At 37.9% G+C, this 21343-nt stretch overlaps 1 protein-coding gene across 2 annotated transcripts in view; it reads right to left on the reverse strand.

Annotated features, from left to right (window-relative positions):
• The window catches only part of FMN1 (formin 1), a 128463-nt gene extending 111705 nt beyond the window's left edge, over positions 1–16758 (reverse strand). The window contains exons 1-3 of one of the 2 annotated variants that reach the window (XM_064713531.1): positions 14850–16758; positions 12669–12786; positions 3467–3499 (exon numbers count right to left, since the gene is read on the reverse strand). In XM_064713531.1, coding sequence (XP_064569601.1) covers positions 3467–3499; positions 12669–12786; positions 14850–16241 — 1543 coding nt within the window. In that variant the 5' untranslated portion in view covers positions 16242–16758. The remainder of the gene's footprint in view (positions 1–3466; positions 3500–12668; positions 12787–14849) is intronic. The other variant, XM_064713532.1, reaches the window with a different exon arrangement.
• Between the last annotated feature and the right edge of the window lie 4585 nt (positions 16759–21343).

Consider the following 21343-nt stretch of genomic DNA (forward strand, 5'->3'; position numbering starts at 1 on the left):
GGAAGTAATTCTGTGTCCTGTAATTTCATCAAACATAGTATGTGAACAGATAAATAATTTTTGTTGAAGCACAATGGAAAAACTGAAGCTGCAACCCCAAACAGTTCAAAATGGTTGAATAAGGAAGATGGACACAATGTGAACAAAGAGCTTAAAGTGCTGTACAGCATCAGACAAGGAGTTTGTTACAGAATCACAAACATCTACTGTGTGAAACAGAGTATCATGCACTGTGAAACAGTGGACAAATGTCACTGTTTCAAATGACAGTGACAAATGTCACTGTTTCAGGGACAAATGCCCTTACAGACATCTGCTCGAGTGAAAACTGTACAAATACACAGAGAACATTAGGGGTATGGTATACAGGTATGGCACCAGAAGTTTTACTCGTGTTCTCTTGAATAGCAATTTTTAAATTAAAAAGTACCTGGAACCCAGAAAGCTGACAGATACCAAAACTTACATATAGGGAAAAAAGTAGTCCAATACAGGAAAGCTGCCATTAATGAACAGCTTATCCTGATTAAGTTATACAAAAAGCACAATCTTTTCAATAGTTATTGTACTTCATGAGTTTTAAATTTAAACACAAAAAACTTGAAACAAAGGAACATACATTCAATATATTGGGCTAATTTTTGAAGCAGTGCATTTTCTAAAATTTTGGCCCTGAAAGCTAATCTTGCAAATGAAATGTGTAACACAGGACTGCTTGAATCTACCCTTAACAATCACAAAAGCCAAGTATCTCAACAAGTGGAATATTCTAGTATTCATAGGCTTTTGGTATCTAAATATGAGCAATATTTATTGCCCCAACTGCTCAGCTTTATTATTTTTCCTGATCTTTTAGGATAAACATGCTCTCCAGGCAACAGACCTGTAATATCTGCGAGCCTATTTGGGACCATGGCTTCTACAAGGAAAGCTGAGTTACAATACTGAAGTGCTAAGGATATTGAATGGATGGTTTAGTTTCTGCTGATTTCTTTAAAACACACTGAATTCGCAAAGAAGTACACCTCTAATCCTCTTAGTTACAAATTCAGATGATCTTCAAAATGTGAACCATCTATCTGTATGATCAGTATTGTCAACTGTGTTCAAGAAGTTACATAGGAAGAGATGAGTGCTAGGATTTTCTTTTTCTGTTTCACAAACAAGTCTAAGATGTTGTTTACTTATTTGTTTCATTAGGATGAAAGAAAAAACATGAGATTTTTATGGGACAGGCAAATACAATCTGCCCACTTGCCTGGTTTCCCAGCAGGCAGGAAATAGCACAAGTGGCCTCCAACTTTAGGTACCTAAGAGTTTCTACAAAACTCTGCATGACCACCAGAATCCTGTGAGGAAGAGCCCACTTTGCGTGAGATTTAGGAATGGCACTCCCCAGTTCAGTGCCCCCACCAAGACTCCCTCAAATGACACACTGCTCTCTTGTTCCTCCTTTCCCTCTCACTTCCCGCTGAGATTTGGAGATGTTATAAATGAAGATCACAGGTCGAGATATGAACAGTTTACTGGAAACAGCAATGAGATAAGAAAATGAACAGTAATGGCAACAATATTAATAACAAAAGTATACAAGACTGAGGGTGATCCACATGCAAAAATGCTCACCCTGGATCCTGAGACAATGAACAATGGAGCATGGCTTCCCCTCACCTGACATGCTTTTTTTGACTGGAAGCCCCACCCCTAACAATGATATAAGGTGGTATCAAATAACATTAGGGTCCTGGGTGAAACTAGGACATGAGGAAAATAGGAAATGCTTGCAATTGAACTGTGAGGGAGGAAGGTGTCTCAGACCAGACTGCTCAAAAGTGCATTTAATGTCAGTCTATACAGACAATAGAAATTCCCTAACCTAGGATCACTAACGGCATGTGCAGGGAAACTCTAACAAGTTCCAGTACAAGTTGCTTTAATTGATGCAAAATTGCCTTAACACCGTCTTATTTCCTATGAAGTATCCATGCAGCTGTGACAAACATGATTGGACTGTCATTATGAAACTTAAAAGGGAACAGGAGGGATTCAAAGTACTTGGATTTATTTCTTCTAATATGATGTCTACTCACATCATCATCTAAATGGTGTTTCATGGTAGAATTAAGAAGTAGTTCTTCACTGACACAATGTAAGAAGAGTTTATCCTGGTCATAAGGTTTGTTTTTAAATCTTATAAGATAATCATACTGAATCCTCACCAACATCTAGTATTCCTAACTCAATTACAAAAAAGGATCAAGAAAAAGAACGAAAAACAAAACCAAATCTTAATCCCAACAAAGTTTTAAGTCAGTACATTGCTATTTTGTAATTCTATGAAAAGCATGACAACAGGAAATTACCCAGTGAATAAACATACACCGAAAAATATAAATGCTTTGAAATGTGCCTTATTCAGTATTGCCAGTTACTTCAGCAAACAACTGCAAAAGCAGTACGGCCAGTTGAATGAGATACTGAGCTACCTGGGCTAGTAGTGTCCCTGGCCCTAACAGGGGAATTGGAGCTAGAGGATCTTTAAGGTCCCTTCCAACCCAAACTGTTCTATGATTCTATAATTTGATAATTCAAAAGAGCTGCTTAAAAGGAGCTTCTGAGTCATGAGCATTTGTTCAAAATGTTTTTCTTAAGCTTCACTTAAAATCCAGAAAAGGCCAATGCTCTGCATGTCCTGCTCTTGGTGGGTATAAAACCGAGACAGAAAACAAAGACACAACAGGGGTTTTAAGTGAAATAAACTTCCAAATATCAGGTTAATATAGTGAATTCTTTTTCTTAAAGGACAATTAAACCTCCTTTTCCTTCAAAAGACAACACTACTGATTCATTACTGGAAGGCAGCCCTGCCCATGGCAGGGGTGTTGGTACTAGATGATCTTTAAAATCTATTCCAATTCCTTAATATACTATGATTCTATGATTACTAATGGCATTATCAGTTAGTATTTAATTAACTCTCACATGGTTATCAATGGGATTTTACTGTATTTCTTTGTCAGCCTTACATGTGCTGTTGTTCTGAATAAGGATCAGTATATGTCCAAATACTTTTCCATAACTCTGATGTTATGATCTATGACCATGTAATTTTCACTACTGTCTTTGCTCCAAAGACTTTAGGAAAACAAACAAACAAACAAACCACTGCCAAATTACAGCATGTCTAATATGAGAACAAGAAGAAAGTAACCTAAATTCCACTCACTTTAGTGGGAGGGCAGCCATTGAAACTGAAGTTCCACAAGCTAGAAATCTGAAAACAGTTCCTGATGTCTTATAGAACTTCTGTAGTCTTACCAAGTTCTTAGTTCTTCACAGGGGTAGATATAGCAGACTCAGACTTTATCACTTCTATTCCATCAAGGAAAGATAAATATGACCTTTATGGTAACAAAAGACACCAAAGAGTAGACAGAGACAGACAACATTATACTGTTCCACCCACCTGGTGGTCCCTCCTTGCAAAGCTTTAGGTGAGCTAGAGACAAAGCATAAGTAAGATGGTATTTAAGCTTCATTCAGAGAACTTGTACTTTACACTCATTAGCTTCATGTTCTAGCAGGTAGTCTTGCACACCCCCTGCTTTTCATTTCATTACTAAAAATATACAACTGAACTGGTATTTGAAGCTCCCCCTTATGTTATTTTGTCTTGCAAAAAATTATGAACTGCTTGTGAACTGCCAAATTTCTGAAGTGTTGCTAAACAATAGCTCAGCCTATCAAATAAAACCAAAATCAAATAGCAAGTACTTAAATAAATTTCTACCATGTAAAAATATCCCATGGATGTTCCTTGGTTAACCATGGGTCACATGCAACACTATGAAAACAAAGCCACCTCTGTAGTACTCCCCAGTACCAAAAACAGGCCACACAAACCGAATACACTTAGAAATATTTCTGTAAAGCTCTCAGCTTGATATATACACAGGTTATCATATCCTGATTTTATTCATTCCTCAAGACTTACAATTGGAAATAACAATCATGCTCACTCATTATTGTAATTTCACGTTGTGTGTTAAGGGAAGGAGACCAAAGCAGATCAGAAAGCTTAGACTTTTCTAAGAGATTAATTCCTTACAATCTGATTAGAAGACAGAAGTTTGGGGTGGGAACACTTTGAAGAATTCCTCATTCTGTTTTTCATTTCCAAAACATGCATTTAAAAAAGAAAGTTCTAGACTGTGCAATAGCAGTGACTGATATTGCTGACATATGTGACAGACAAAATATGCCACCAGGTGGCAGAAATAAAACATAAAACAAAAAAATATTCTTCATGATTAGTAAAGTATGAGACATGCTTCACTGTTTTGCAAGGAAAATACACACTAAAGCATGTGTGCTTTTCCCAATGCAGAGAAAACTGAAATAAAATTTGGATGTTTTGGACAACCTACATAATCAAAATGCCTAATATATGTTCAGTTCTATCATCACACAGAACTTTTCTGAGCACAAAGCAACAACAATGTTTACAAATGTACTCAATACAAGTTCATGAAAATCTTGTAATACTGAGTGTGCCGCACTCTTCACCAACATTTCTAAAAAAAAAAAAAGATACAAGCATTCACTGGTCAATCTGGTGACCTGAAAATTCAATCTACAACCCCAGAAATACTGGATAGGGTGGGTCGCAAGTTTCAAAGGGAAATTTTCACTCTTCAAAATCGTTGCAAAAAGCAAATACACACATTCAAATATTATTCAGTATTATACTATTGTGTTCACAACTGTGCAATGCAAGAATTACCTTTTCTTCTTTGGCAATAAAAGAACTAACCTACTTAAATCATTTTAAATAAAATCTTACATGAAAACCTTTCCCACAGAAATCTCCATAACTCACATTTCAAGTAGATGGGTTACTCCTCAAAATTTACACAGCAATTTAGGAAACTTCTCTACTGTAATCTCAAAACTTCATGTAGAAAGCATAAGCTTTGAAGTTAAATGAACTATATAGCCACTTTTGGTCAGTACACTCATTTTTGTAAAAAGCCATACATATTAAACTTGGTGTGTGGAAACATGCAAAATAATGTTAACACAATTTAAAGGTAATTAGAGAACAAAAGCTAGAAAACTTGAGTGCAATCTACCTTTCTTGAGATGTACCACACCCTGCAGTATAAAGAAAATCATTAACTTATAATTGTACGGATTCATTAAGTTTCAGAATAGTGAGGGTTTCTCAATGTTTTCTCCCTGCGTGGTAACCCTTGGTCCCACTTTCAATACTCCCCTTTACTGCAGCATTTGTTTCCTCCTCTATCTCCCCATGTAGTTCTCATCTTTAACCACCGGGTGTCAGAAGGGAACCTACTCACCACAGCTACACTTGTTAAATTTCTTTTCATTTATTTTTACAGATATATTGATACAACTTTCCAGGCTCTCCCAGGCTACAGTCATAAAACAGCAGCAGATTTTCAGGCTTTTGTTTCAATAAAAATACACACAAGAAATTTTCAAAATCTAAGTTGTTCCATCTTGGACTGGTTTTTATAAAGCATAGCTGCATTTAAGCATCCTTTTATAACTAGGAAATTAAAATTTATTTACGTTCAAAGAAATTCACAAAATTACCTATTTTTTAGGGATAGAAGATCGGATAAAATAATACTGCATGTTGTCTGGAAACAAGATTCTAATCCTCCTTCCCTCAACCCCATTCTATCTACTCCTACCCATCTTCTCTTCTTTAGTTACAGTAAAATTGAACTGTTTTACAGACCCATAATTCCTAACATGTAAGGATGCCGAATCCACAGAGCGGAAAATGAGCAGATATCCTTCACCTGACCTTAATTTTTGTTTTGGTTTTGGGGTTTTTTTTGTTTCATTTTTAAGATAAGGAAGAACCCTCCAAACCTAAAATTTCAAAAATTCTCAGCACTGTAAATATTCCAGTACAGTGAAAATATGGCACACATGAAGAAAGGAAACAAATGAAGAGGGACTTGTGGAAAATAAACAGTCCAAAAGAAGGCAATAGTCCAGTATCCAAATACAGTCCAAATATTTAAATAATACAAACACCAGAGTAAGCCTAACACAGGACATGAAGTATCTTAACAATAGCCACTGAATTCCCCAAGAATAATAGAAATGAATCCACAAAAAAACAGTTTCCTATGGAGAAACCAGCACCCCCTTGATGGTCTGTGATGGGAAGGAGGAAAATAGTTACTCCTCTTTCTGATTGCAAAGCAGTATAAAGCACTATTCAAAAGCAGTCACCTGAGTAACTTATCTGCCTGACCACAGCTCAGCTGTGAGGGGTTACAGTTACAGCTCATTTACCTGATAGCAGAGATGAATAGTTTCGCTTGTCATTTCACCCTCCCAGAAAGGCAACACTACAGGTACTGCTGCTGGGGACATTCAACACGAATTCTTTCTCAATAAACATCCTACTTCATTTTTACAAAACCACCAGGATCATGTTCACCAATGCAATATGGTAAACAAGTAACTCTTTTAACAGCACGCATGAGGAACAGATTTATTACAGAGTATATGTCTGTGCCATAGCAGAGGGAGCAAATCTGGCAGGGCTGATACTGAATTTATCTGAAAAAAAAATCCAAATAGCAGTTTTAGATGCAGGTGCAAATTTTCAGAAAGCATCACAACAAGCAAACAGTGAGACTGAAGAACAGGAAAGGGAATTCAGTAAAACTCAAGAGGCATTTCTTTTACACAAAGGGCTTCGTATATTTCAAAATAGAACCATGGAAATAAAATACAAAGTCATTCTTCTTGTGTACACAATGGCTCTTTCACTGTGTTTCAATTATATAACAAGAATCATCTCGTAAAACCCTGTGACTTTTGGGTCTTGGCAAAATTGGATTGCCCAGGTGCATAGTACAGTCTATATCTCAAAATTAAAACAACAGTAAAAGAAATAATTCACACAATTTGCCTTCATTATATTCAGGCAACAGATAAGTCTTCTCACTAGGAAAATATTAAACTTAGAAATCAGCTTTCTACTCCAAGTAGACTAAAGCTGTTCTGTATGTGAATTTCAAGCATGCTTGTATCCATGGCTACACATGTATGTCTATTCAGACATGGCTCTGGATTCTGTAAAACCTGTCCTTGTTAGGCACCTGCTACAAAACATGCACCCAGACTCAAAAACAATAGGTCTCCTAAAATTATCACATTTCTACAGAGAGTATGCATAAAAAAAATAAAGCAACGATTTTTATTGAAAAGCTGGAGCAAAACTCTTCTTCCCTCTCACCTTGAAAAAATATAATCCTCAGGGTATGGGAAGGCATGGGCATTTTATCCCATGGCCTTAGGTACAGTTATCATTCTGGAACTGTATGGCTGGTCTGGGCTTTGTTTTTTAGATTTTAGTTTGAAAAGTCAATATTCTTTCCTATTCTGCATCTCTATCTAATGCTAAGAGCCTATAAACAGAAAAGGCATTTAATTTGACTTGAAAAATAGGTCAGAATTCTTATCCTAATTTTACGGATGGATAAACTGTAACTTGGAAAGGTTCCCAAAAGTTTCCTGAAGCCATTTCAGAAAGTAGAAAAAAGACTGAAAATTGTACACAAATGCTTTAACAACAAAAATTCATCTTACAGGTGCCTATATTTTTGTTCCTGTCTCAAGAAATACAGTATGAATGACTGTCAGCTGAGGTGGGGAGGGAAAAGTAAAGGGTATTTTTGTTGCTTGATTGTTTCGGAGCACGGTTTTTGTTAGTATTTTTGAAGTAAATCTTAGCCAATACCTTCTGAATCCATCATATCATAGCTTTAGCTATCATAAGCAAGGGGAAAAAATGTCATTGTTACTCTAGAATACCATATGGTTGCCAAAATCTGGCTTGTAATAAAACCCTCAGCTTCTCAAAAACACACATGTGTATCTGTCTGATCATGAAACACTGAATTACATGCACCTGTCATGCTACACAATAATAATGCAGTAAAGTGTAGTAAAATAATTTACAAAAACTTTATGCACTCTAAGGTCTCATCAAATTGATCAGTGAATCAACCACAAAAGCACTACCTTGAAGCAATGCAAAATATCCTGTTTGCTATACTACTGCTTGATCTAATTCCCTACAGTAACATTTATAACAGAATCCCAGAACTAACACCACACTGAAATGAAATAAACCTAAATTACTCTTTTATTTTTTTTTTTACTTAGGATGAAACCAACTGTTGGTAGCCACTGTTACAACTTTCTTCAGGACACTTGACATCAAGCATTGTCTTTCTCTCAAAGACAAATTGTTCAAGGCCACAAAGGAAGCTTATGTTAAAGGAAGATAAGAAATCATGCTCTTATCTTTCACCCTTTTGTTCCAACCCTTATATCTCTCTTTCTCTCACATAAGCTGGTTATTCCCTGCATTTGGGGCATACGGCCCTACATCATGGCCACACAGTGATTTTCTTGCTGGAACTAAGAGTACAGGGGATCAAGGATTTGATTTATTCGAGACTTAGCATTAATCCTCTGCCACTATTTTGTATTTCATTCACCATTTACCCAGGTATTTTTTGTCTAATAAGACCTTTATCAGGCACCTCCTGATTTTCTAATTTACCTTGAAATTGTGCTTACATCTTCACAGACTGTCCTAGAAATTGTGGCACCATGGAGACAGAATTACCTTACTGCAGTTTTAAAGATGATGAACAGACAGACTGTGAGAAAATTAGGTTTTTAAATGTTTTAAATTTGAATTTAAAATAAAACACTGAATGAAAAAATGAAAAAACCTCACTAAATTAATTGATTTTCCAAATGGCTTTTTAAACATTTTCTCCCACAGGAATGTCAAATACTTCTCTCTCTCATTACTTTCTACATTTCTGTGTTGCTAAGCAAAAGACTAAACTCCCTCTGTTGTATATAAGAGAACTAGTTTGATCCTGAATACTAAAATTGTATTGTTAATAGGAATAACAGAATCTGTACATCTATACCACCTTAATGTGGAGACTGTTCTTCAAACATAAGCAGTTTCAGGAGCTGCAGAACCCATGCCTGAACTCCTTTTCTGGAACACGTGTTTGCAAGTGCTGACCAAGTCGTACACAGTAGATGAGACATTCATTATATGTGGATTCAATGTGATGCAGTATCACAGATCAATTTCTTCAGTATAGACATGAATTTGTCTCCTCTATCTGGCAAGATATTTTCACCACACATAATGGCTGACTTATCTACCCTTCTGTCAGAGTTAATGCTTAAAAATGGAGGAAGTCTCTCCAAGAATTATGGAGGAAAAGCAAAAAAAACCCTTAAAATGAAGGCAGAGGAACAGAAATTTAAGAACAAAAATATATTCACAGGAATGTCTTTGATGGAAATTATTTCCATGGAATAACTATAACCTTAAGTACCCTTTTTCTAGTCTTCCAGGACATAAATGTAGTACAGACTTTCTGGATTTCAGCTATTTTAGACACACTTCAAAGAAGTTCCAGTTTCTCTAGAGAACCATGCAAGCAGCTTGTGCTAATTACAGAGAGCCAGTTGACAACACAGCCACTTGCTCTATGGAAACACATGCATTAAAGAATTAGGAAAACATAAATTAAACCAAAATATTGCAACATCATCCATTCAATTCAAAATTAACAACTCAAGATTCGGATACTGCAGGAGACAATTTTATAAGTGCACAAGCAGTTACCAAATGCATGAAAAAAACTCATGCTCAGTTTTATCCCTAACTTCTTTCACTTCTAATACTCCTAACAGATCTAGTCAGCCTCACACACGTGTTCCTTGTTATGTCCCTTTGCTTTTCAGCTCCTTTCCCACACATCAAGCCAGACTATGAGCCTCAGGAGGGAGTTAGCCACTCCTCCAAGCTGCTCTGAGTCATTGCGATGTCTGCTGCATAGGCCAAATTAAGCCTGAATTTCTTGCTTCCACTAGGCAACAAGAACAATGAGGAAAAACATGACAAGGAGGTGAGAAAAGATCAAAAAGACAGGAATACTCTCCCTCAATATCCCTACCTTCCTATCATAGTTGTCATAGTGCATGGTGATGAAGAAAGTAAAACAAAGACACAGTGTAGAATTGCAAAAAAAAAAAGATTACTGCATTCCAACTTTCAAGTTTTCAGTCTTAAATCCTATTTTATCATGACAAATGAAAAAAAACAAACATGCTACCTCATAATGTATGTATATAGTTGTGTACCTTGTTAGAAGTACAAAGATGAACGCTGACAAATTTATCTTTGGATATGAACATATATTTTGTCTAAGCCTAAAATAAAGCTGTGCTAAATGAATACTTACCTCATAATTCATTCTCTTATCATTGTTTTCATATACATTCCTATTGCTTTGGTAAATGAAACCCTTAAGCACAGAAATTAAAACACTAACAGAAATTGAAATTGAATTGATTGAAAGTTAATAACACAATTTTTGAACTCTGAGATCAAGAATTTTCATTTCATCTTAGTAGTCAGGACAAGATACTGAGGTAAGAAATAGGGTTTTTGGTTTAGATGAGCCAATTTAAATAATTCAGATGATTAACTTGCATTATAGCCTATTTTTAAGAAGATCACTTCTAATGCATTGGTGGCTGGAAGGGAATTTTGGATGCAAAGGGGCATGAGAGGAAATGCCAGCATACACATGCACTTTAAAGGTACCTACTACTATCAGAGAGAAGATTATGAATTTAAAAGTTTTGCTGTATTGCCACATTCATATTCATAAAAAACCCCACAAATCCCAGAAATAAGACCAGCATTGAATACTAACCCTATTCCTATAACTGTATCACCACGACTCATGAACAGCACCTTGCTCCACTTGTAGGAGACTCTATAATTTCATTTTTGTGCACAATGCTTTAGAACAGTGGCACAAGTCCTCAGATCAACCAACCTAAGTGATCCATCATGTGCAACTTACAACTGCTTTCTGGGCATCCCTGAGTAGCTGAAAGAAACCAACCTGCCAATCTCTGCAGCACACCCAGAACTTCACTGCAGACTCAACACAGCCTTAACATGCAAACGCAGTCTTTGCCTATTTCCTTTGAAAGCACTGCTTACATCTCATCCCAGCTGAATCACCAGCGGTTTGTTTTCATTCAAATCCCTCTGCCAGACGCTGGAGCAACTAATGAACTGCAGAATCTGGTCTTTAAAAATTTGACTTAGCAAACAAACCATCAACATGTTGATGACACTACCACCCAAAATATCACAGTAACAAGAGTAACAATTTACATGGGCTCTAAGCCAGTCTGTCTTTCCTATTCAAATTTCAAGAAAGCATGACCTAATTCCTGTACAAGTAGTAGAATCTGGAGCTTTTGTTAATTCAGTTTTCTTTATTTAAGCATATGTTTCACCACAGATTATTACAGTCATTAGAAGGAAAAATTTTATTTGGGTAAAATAAAATATGGCAAGCATATAGCCTATAATAAAAATCTAAGAGTAACGTCAACTTGCTAACAGCTGAATACCTGTCCTGGTCATCTAAGTAATAGACTCCCAAATTCAGACCAATCAGATGAACCATAAATTTAATTCTATCTATTTAATTTAATTCTATATATTAGAACCATGTTGCTTCTGTCAAACCAAGTTTTCTCAATCTTCCAAGAACTTTTACGCTTTCATTATTATTCCCACATTACAATAAAGAAAGATTAATGCAGAGAAAACTGAAAAGAGGGAGAACAACTAAACAATAAAAAGCAGTAGACAGAACAAATAGGAGTACTGTTTCTCAAATATGTCAGATGGATATCCACTGGAATTAGAAAGAACCACACAGCATTACCCTGAACAATTTCTCACAGTGAAGTGGTATAAAAGTTTTTTTTTAGTTCCACTTAATAGTTTCTAGGTAGTATTTTCTAAAATCTCCAGGTACCTGAAAAAGAGATGGCCTATTGGCTTTCACTTTAATATTTCAGAGTATTCCTCAGTTTATGGTTAATTTCTGAATATCAAGGACTTCCTGTTTTACATTCAAGAATATAAATTTGAACCAGAGTTTTGGTGGGTAAAATAATCACTTTCTCCCTTGTAAGTATGTTATGTAAATATCTAAATAACAAAAAAACTCAAGAAATATTTTTCTGTGAAAAGCTTACCTGATAATTAGCATTGCACTTTGGACATAACCTTTCATACACTTGCATAGGACAATATATGTGGCTACTACAGAAGTGGCCCAGCTGGACATGAGCACTCCTTTGTTCATACACATGCTGCAATAATGGTGTTTCCATTCTGGACAGTACCAGACCAGAGTTCAGCAGGGGGCTGCCCCCTGCACCCAGGCATCAGAAAAGGCAGTCACTCAACTACTATCACCAATCTGTCACTCATTTGAACAAAATACCACTAAAAATTTACCAAGAAAACCCACTTCCTTCCTCACAAATTTATACAGGCAATTTTGTACAATATTCAGCCATTCACATTTAAAAATCAGATGCAGAATTAACAAATAGCAGTAAACCACACATACGAAACATAAGGTCTGTTTCTCCAGATAAGAAAATACTGTGACTTATCACCATCTCTGTATAAAACAAGATTAAAAATGTCAGAAACTAATTTCTGCAAATGCTTCACCACTTTGTTTTACCTGCTTCTGTGTACTTCAATCCTACTTTTACTTCTTCATGATTTGCTTTTGGTGGCGGCCAGACAGTCTGGAGTCTCCCTGGAGTCTTGTCATCTTGCTCTGAGGGACTCAGGTCAGGCTGTTAAAATCACACGAGAAAAAATTAAACTCTGCAGTATCAACTGATTGCAAACAGCAACCGACATGCTCAGCTCTACACATGTGCTCCAGAAAGATTATTTGTCTCATTCTGCTGATTGAAACAGTGCTCTGTTGGTTGGAAGGGACACAAATAAATCAGTGTAGAAAAATATTTTTGAGGAAGAAAGTAGCATAATGCATGTGACATGCAGTGATTTGTTGAAACTGTTCACATCACTGTGGAGAGCTGTCTGTCCTTTTGTGAACCACAGAGGTGGTCACGAATGCTAGGGTTTTTTCTGATATCTTCCTTCCAGAGTTAAATATTCCATAGTGTGCTCCTCTTACAAGTAAACATTAGAGCAATTCACCTAAGACATCATTTGACAATATAATTTTCTGGAAGCAGAGCTAGTTTATGAAATTCCAGCCCCACCCCCTGCAGATTGCTCAGTCCACATACCAGGTAATACTGCCACATCAAAGTAATGCTACAGCTGTTAATGGGACTGCACTGTCAACTGGAATGCTAAAATAACTCTTTAAATGGGGAAGGGGTGGAGGGAGAATGACCCACTAAACAAGCACTCTTTTAGAGGTGGGATTTTCTGGGTGGTTTTTTATATCTCCAATATTTCTGTAATCTGATTTTCAACATGTTACTACAAGTAATTGCATAGACACAACTGCAACAACGGTGCAACCCTGTAGGAAAATGGCCCCATAAATGGCCCACAGGAGCAAGGGCAAGGAAAGGCTAGACCCTTAGGCTCTGGCTTTGCCCTGGGAAAATACACATTTGCACTAGAGCGGACATTAAGCAGACATTTATAAAAGCCACTCCTGCTGACTGCTGTGCCTCCTCCCTCACTGTGTGTGATGACAGCTCCCCAAATAGGTTCGCTGAGAGCCACAGGAATGCTGACGCCAGCACAGCCACTGGTGTAAGCAGGAAGGAGCAAGCCAGGGATGGGAAGGGCACACTCAGACTGCACTTGCTGTACATTCCACAGCCAATGAATACCTGTTTTCTCCTTCCCACAGGTAATTTACTACAAACTGGTATTATCAGTTTACCCGAGTGTTGACCAGGATTTTTACTTTTTTTTTTAAATATTATGTAAGAATAAAAATTTGAAAGAGAGTATAACCAACACAGAAAATTAACATGTAGCTTCAGGTTTAAGGTACAATCCTGAAAATAGAATCTTTCAAGCAATTCTCCCTTCAGCCAACAAGAATCTCCTGGGCTGATTACATCTCCCAAAGATGTGGCTGTAAGAACTTTGGGTTGGGGGAATGCCAACCCAAAGGTTACTCATTTAATTAAAGAGTTCAAATCATATTCAAAGCCATTTATGATTGTATGAAAACTTTGCATTGATTTTTTTTTCATATAATAACTACATCTCTATATGCCTAAGAGCATTAACCTTGCAAACACTTATATTAATCAAAAACTTGAGTTGTCTAATTGAAATCACTAAGTTACACCCGGATAAGGTTAAATGACTATCAATATTTGAAAAGCCAAACATGTGCATGTAAACAAGAAAAAAAACCTTCCTGTTCCATGTCTTGAGCTGAAAATAACTTCTTGTAACAACTCTTATAATACAATTATTCCTACAGGTAAAATGAAATGCTACTTATAAAAATAAAATACTCAATGAATGAAAACAGAGCGAGATTCAGAAACTGTTAAATAATATTACAGTAAATATCTGCAGCATCAAAATGATTTAAAACCATAATTAACATATGGAGAACTGTCATGTAGAGATCTTTTAATATCAGATACTGATTGTTAAGTTCTCACTTCTAATTGAGAGGCTTTTACTGTTGTCATCAGTTGTGGCTGAATTCTGCTTCAACTGCAGATGATCAAAAATTCTGACAAATTAGCCCCAAAATTTCCTTGGCTGGGAATCCAAAATTTGAGATTTCCAAAAGAGAAGCAATTCTGACATTTTGACCTTAAGTCCCCAACAATAAAATTTAAATAAGAATATTTAATCCTTCTACTTCCGGAACTTAGAAAAAAAAAGGAATTCAACCTACAGATTTGTCTGATGGTCCATCCCCAGGTTTTGATTTTGACCTTTCAAATACAGCTTTCAAGGACTCTTTTTCATTTCTCATTTTGCGTTTCAGGGCTTCCAGCTCTGAAGGATCTGCAGTTGTTTCTTTCTTGGGAGGTCGCGTGAATAAGGCTTTAAAGGCATCCAGTGCAGATTCAGCAGGGCTTGATTTTATCTCCTCAGAGGGAAATCGTGGTTCTCTTTTGCTGGAGGCTTTGTTCTCTTGAGCTTCATCACTGTCCTCGGTCTCCCCAGATCCCTCAGCAGAGTCCTCAGTTCTATCTTCATTCTTGGAGACATCTATGTTTAACAAGTGTGAGAGTTGTTCTAGAAAAGTGGGATTTGCTTTAGGTTCAGATGATTTTTTTTTAATGGTCAAACCTGATGCAATATTGGATTTCTTAACAGGCTGTCGTAATTTAAGCAGAGCTAAATCATTCTCCCTTGGTTTAATTTCTGTAACAATTTCCCCATCTTCTGTGGTTAGTCCCTTTTTCCTGACACGTAGTCCACTGAAGAAAGCAGGCAGCTGGAAAGTCTTTTCAGCCAGTGCTGTTTTTTGGAGTGATATATTATCAACGGAAGGTCTTTGTTCTTCATCTGAAAGTTCTTGAGGACATTCTCCTGTAGCAAGCAAATGAGTGAATTGCTCATCCATTAACATTTTGTCTTTTCCATTGGAGTCATACTGTAGAATACCATCCAGCTCTTTTGGGAGCTGGTTAGAGAATGGTGGATGTAATTCAATGCCGTCTGTATCCACAGTGTCATCACTGTTGCTGTGCCCTACTGATTCTGACTCTTCCTTATTTTGATTGCTGTTGTCCAAGGCCTCAGCAGACAAAGCAGCATTTTTTAGCCCATATTTGCTTGCATTGTTCTCATCGGTGTCTAGGTCCTTATTCTCCGTGTCCGATTCTGTGTCACTTGTTGTATGAACCAAAGTACCTTGTACGAGAATAACATCCTTGTCATCATTGTCAGATTCAGACAAAGAAGGCTGAACAAACCTCAAATGCTGAAGAAGTAATTCATTTTGGTCAGCTAAGTCGAGCTCCAGGCCTGCCTGCCTGCCAGACATTGGGTCAGCCTGGTCACTGGTACTATCCACGCTGTGCTGATTTTCTGAGTCCTCATTACATCCATTATCATTCCTCTCATGCCAGGTGTTAGCGTGAGTATTTATATTGCTGTGCAAAGGTTGAAATGCTTTAAGCACTGTTTCTTTTGTAGGAGCTGTAGATTCAAGCTTAGTTGTAAGTCCAAACAGTGTTTTCACAGAAAATGTAGTGAGTGGGTTAGAGTCGCTTTCTGCTGTGTTCTTCAGGTCTAAAAGCTGACTACAGTCAGGTTTCCCATTATGTTCTTCCATGTTGCGTGAAGTAGAGAATAGGTTCGCTGGCAGCAGTGCTGCTGACTGCTGAGCCAACACTTACTGCGCGCATTCAGGCTGCCGGCGCTGCAACAGGCGGCCCGGCCCGGCCCGGCTCGGCCCGAGCAGGCCGCCGGCCTCCCGCGCTCCCGGCCGGGCCGCCCCGCCGCTCCTTCCGCCGTCGGGGCTCCCACTCCGCCAAGGGAGCAGCACAACGACTCTCCGTAAAAATCAGTCCTCGGCGGCGTCTGGAGCTTGTTCCCTCGCGCGAGAGGGGTCTGTCCCAGCACTAACCTCGGCTGGAGCCCGGCCGGCGGTCCCCCGGTGCTCCGCGCCCCGACGGGCTGCGCGCCCCCGGCAGCTACAGCAGCCGTCCCGCCGGGCCGAGCGCGCCGCCGCTGCTCCCTACTTCCTTGTCCCGGTGCGCCAGCGCTGGGTGGTTTTCAGCAGAAAATTCCTGACGGATTCCTTTGCATAGTCTTTCCACTAGGATAAAGAACTTCTTTTGTAAATCCATAATCACCAAAAAATGTCAAATGGAAACCCGAGCTAAGGACTCTGAAGCTTCCTGTGCCCCCTCCTGAAGCCCTTGGAGAGCCCCCAGTGCCCGGCTGGGCAGAGCCAACTCGGGCGAGCGCCCTTGAAGCAGAGGAAAGTAGGAAAAAAAGAGACTCTCTTCCGATTTGCTGGAGGTTTCATCTGGAATGCAGATTTCAGCCTCCAGGGCCATGAACAAAAACCAACGAGACTGGTTTCATGTTACCACTGTCCTTGCCCTGCACAGCTCCTGCTGAGAGGTGCACGCAGGTACTTATCAGAGGCTGCGGCCGCGCCCAGGGACCGGGAGCGCCGGGCGGCGGGAGAGCGGCCACAGCCCGGCAGGGACAAATTAACTGTTTAGGGATCGGACAGCCCTGTCCATCCACGGCACCAGCCTTGGGTGGGTCCGAACCAGAACAATCTCTGCTGACATATTCTGCGATGATTTTCACAGACTTAACCGCTGTATGTGTGAGATTTGTTTAGTCGAAAGGAACAAGAACATTTGAAATGTACAAAACTGTCTAACTCAATGTTGACGGAAACTACCAAGGATACTATGTATGGAGAAAGTATATAGAAAATACTCTGAAGCACTGTTGATATTCAGAAAGTCAGTAACATTTGGAGCAGGTTTCCACCACAAGTCTCCACTTTCACTACTTTTTTTTATTTACCCAAGTTAAAGGGTAGTTCTGAAGTCATACATTTAGCTGTGATGAGTAATCTTAAGCAAGCAACATGAGGAAAGCTGTCCTTCGCAGGGAAATCAGCTACAGATCACACTGCTGTATGTGATTAACAAAAAACATTTACTAAAAAGCTGAATATTGCAGCCAACAAGCAACAACAAAATATCCCAACACATTTAGCTTTTGGTTTAATGTTTAAAAATGTAGACTTACAAAAAACATTTGTCAACAGCAACAGCAAAAGCCATTGGTATCTCCTGCAGGAACAAGGTTTCCTGAAAATCAGATTGTAATACTAAGGGCTTGGATGACACCTTTTCAATTAGAGGGTTGCATGCATACCTATAGACAAAGGGCATTGAAATCATTCCCATCTTTATCTGTGATTTCACAAGGAGCAATGTCTTCTGCCCTGTTGCCTGGCATTTCCTTAGCAAGCTCTGGACTTGCTTCTCCGCTATGCTTAATCATCAGGTGCCAAGGTCAGAAACAACTGACAGGCTCCCCTGGATTCTAGGCTTAATATCACAAAATGAAGCTCTACGTAAAGAAAGAGACAGAGTCCTTACCACCCCCTATGCCAACCTATTCTTAAAATTCCAGGACTTATAAACAGGTGGAAGGAAGCTACCACAACACTGGTGACTTTCCCCAAGACAAAATTTCTTCAAGGCAAATCTAAAGCAATTCTATATTCCTTTTTATGGCAAAATAAATGGGGCAAAGTGACAATACTGGGCCACAATTTTCTACATTTAAATGCACATCTGTTTCTATGTTCAATTACATGATTAATTGTTCATTGTTCTGATAAATTGTATGGTTATGTCTTGCTTATTTATTTATGTGCCCACTTATTTGGGGTCATAATACCTTTTAATGATTCAGATTATGCCAAAATATTTATTCATCTGTTTATATTAACAATAGCCCATACTTAGAATAAAGCTTCCCTGTAATAAAAAAGGGTCACCAAGCTGTAACAATCCGATGAGTAGACGGTTGATGATTACAGCCACTATTTAAGGTTTTAATGGACTTATAAAAAGTTTTGTTTAAAAGTGGACTTAAAACAGGAATCTCAAACTTTATGTCTAAACAGCATCCCAACAAAATACAGCAGGATCAAATTAGAAGTGAAAAGAATGGTGCTTTTAGTGTAAAGCTTAGGTAACACAACATATTGAGGTGCTAGAAATCTCAGAGTTGAACAGTGAATAATTAAAATTCCAGAAGCTGAAATCTACTCTATATAACCAGAGGTAATCTCACAAACCTGCAGAAAATACTGCTTTATGTGTATCTCTTTTTGTAGTAAACTCTAGGAAGTGTGGAGAAACTTTCAAGCTTTTTGAGCTCCAGGATTAACAAGGAAACTCATCTCCACATATATGCCTGCAGAAATACTCAAAACCTGAAAGTCATTGTGATGAATGAGTCAGCCAGTCTCTGAAATTCACCACACAGTCCATAAACTCACAGCCTAAAATATGGTTTTTGTAGAGACCTTCTTCCTGCATTTTGATGATCAGCCCAGTGGAGAGCCTTTTGAGGGACTGAATAGCTGACAATGAAATACATATTGGTTACCTACTCAAGAGCATTTCTGGGTAAAATACCTACATCAGTATGCAGCCTTACAAATTTTGATATTAAAAAGAGGTAATCATTGTGATATAAAATGAGATGGAGTCAGTTTGTTGGTAGAAGTGTTTTAATGCTGGGTGGATCTATCTCATAAGGAAAGTCTGAACAGGCTGTAACACTGCATCTAAAGGAACAACTTCAAAATCTTCAGAAAAAATCAGTTATAATTATGTTACAAGCCTCTTTACTTAATAAAACTGACAACTCTGTGGTGCCTCAGAAAAGCCCTTAAAACCTGTCATAGCAACTTTCAAGGCAGTCGATGCACTAATTATACTAAAGGACAACCATTCCTTACAGTTTAAAGCACATTTAGCAGTCCACACCCTTTTTGACCTACATTTCATCACAGACAGAAGTCACACCCACAACACACTCTAGTTCTGTTCTTGAGGTGTCTAAAAGCTCACCTGGAGTAGGTTTTAAAACTGGCTTTGAAGAAAATACACATTAAGCTAGAATAAGGTAATCTAATTTCTACCACTATCATATGGCAGGGCTCAACACTTCCTGACCCCTTATCTATTCAGATTGCCTTTTCAGATCACTGTAGTAACAAACTAGATAAACATGAACAGGACAGAAGGACATTCTACAAAACAGCAAGATTGCTAAACTGAAAACATTTATTCTACTGTTTTTTCAAAATTAAGAACCCCAAATCTAGAAAAGTTTGCGTAACTTCTTGAAAATAATCATGGAATCAAATATGGACCAATTGCATCAGGCTTCAGAAGAGCCACGAGAAGCAGCAGGCTCTGTTTGTAGCTCAGGCGGCTTGAACTGATCTGAAGTTCAGCTGACACAGCCTGCTCTCTGCCCTGTCCTCAGCCTAGCCTTCACTTCGCAGGTTGATAATGGTCTGAACATTCCCCTGCTCTCCTGCTGATTACCTCATTTTAAACTTAGTATTTTAACCTGTTAAATGCTCTAAAAGAGGAGAGGCAGGGAAGATAGAAGAATAACTATAAGGCCTTGATTTTCATCATTATTCTTGGCCTTGTTACCTCACTTAGACCATTATGTGAGCAGCTTTCCTGAGTTTTGATGGAATTGGGTATCACAACATAACTGCTTTAAATTTAATAATTAATTTAGATGTAGCAACAGAAACATAGACACGATAATTCTTATCAGAATTCAGAAATACATGATGTTAACAGAATGTGTGGACACCAGACACATTTGGTGAAGGTGTCTGTATAAATCCACCTGTATAAATGCAAAGTGTTTTTTAACATTTTCATCTAAATTCTGATTGACTTTGAGATATGGACTACTTCAGAGAATTTGAAAAAGCACTGTAATAGCTATACAGTTATAAAATCAGAAAGCACATTAAGAAACTCAGTTTACTATTTTGCAGGACTGCGTACTGTAAACTGTATCAATAAATGGAATATTAACCTGTAAAACCTATCATATGAAAAAGCAGTGGTAGCTCTGAGACAGAAATTCTGGGAAGATGTATTGATGGGTCTGGTTAATATGAGCAGACATACAAGTAAAAAAGACAGGGAACAGAAGATCACTAGAAACTGTGTAAGTAAGCTAATGAAGATTTTGTACATTAAGGCACAAAGGCTAGCACTTAGTGTTACAAAGAATGGAGATGAATTCTTAATCCTTTTTCTTTTATAGGTTATTCTCTTTTCATCTTCTTTTCATTCCAACAGGCCTTTTGCTCCCCATCTACAATGTGATATAGTAGTTTAAAGCTTAAACAAAAAGCTTTATAAAATAAAATCCACATAGTTGCATTAATTTACCATAATTTCTTAAGTAATTACTAACTGTTAATTGCAATTTTAGCTGCATTTTCATGTCTCACTAATGTGCTTTTTATCTGAGATGAAATGCTGTATAAAAAATAGGGTGGAGTTTCATTTCTATTTTGTTTCATTACCTTCTACATCTCTTTATCTTCTCCCTGCCTAAGGTTTAAAATCTAATGCAAGATCTTTTTTCATGCTTCTGGTGTAGATTGTAGAGAGTAGAATTCATTCACTCTGCCTCTCATCTAGATTATCTACTGCCTTCCATCTAATATAAACATATTACATTACATCTTTTCAATAATGTAATGGACAAGCTGGAGAAGTGGGCCAATGGGGATATTATGGGGATAAACACGAGCAAGTGCAAGGTGCTGCACCTGGCTTAGGGCAATCCCTGTTATCAACACAGGCTAGGGATGGACAGACCTGCTGAGAAGGACTTGGG

Source organism: Zonotrichia leucophrys, chromosome 5 (assembly GCF_028769735.1).
Source record: "Zonotrichia leucophrys gambelii isolate GWCS_2022_RI chromosome 5, RI_Zleu_2.0, whole genome shotgun sequence".
Classification (NCBI taxonomy): Eukaryota; Metazoa; Chordata; class Aves; order Passeriformes; family Passerellidae; genus Zonotrichia; species Zonotrichia leucophrys.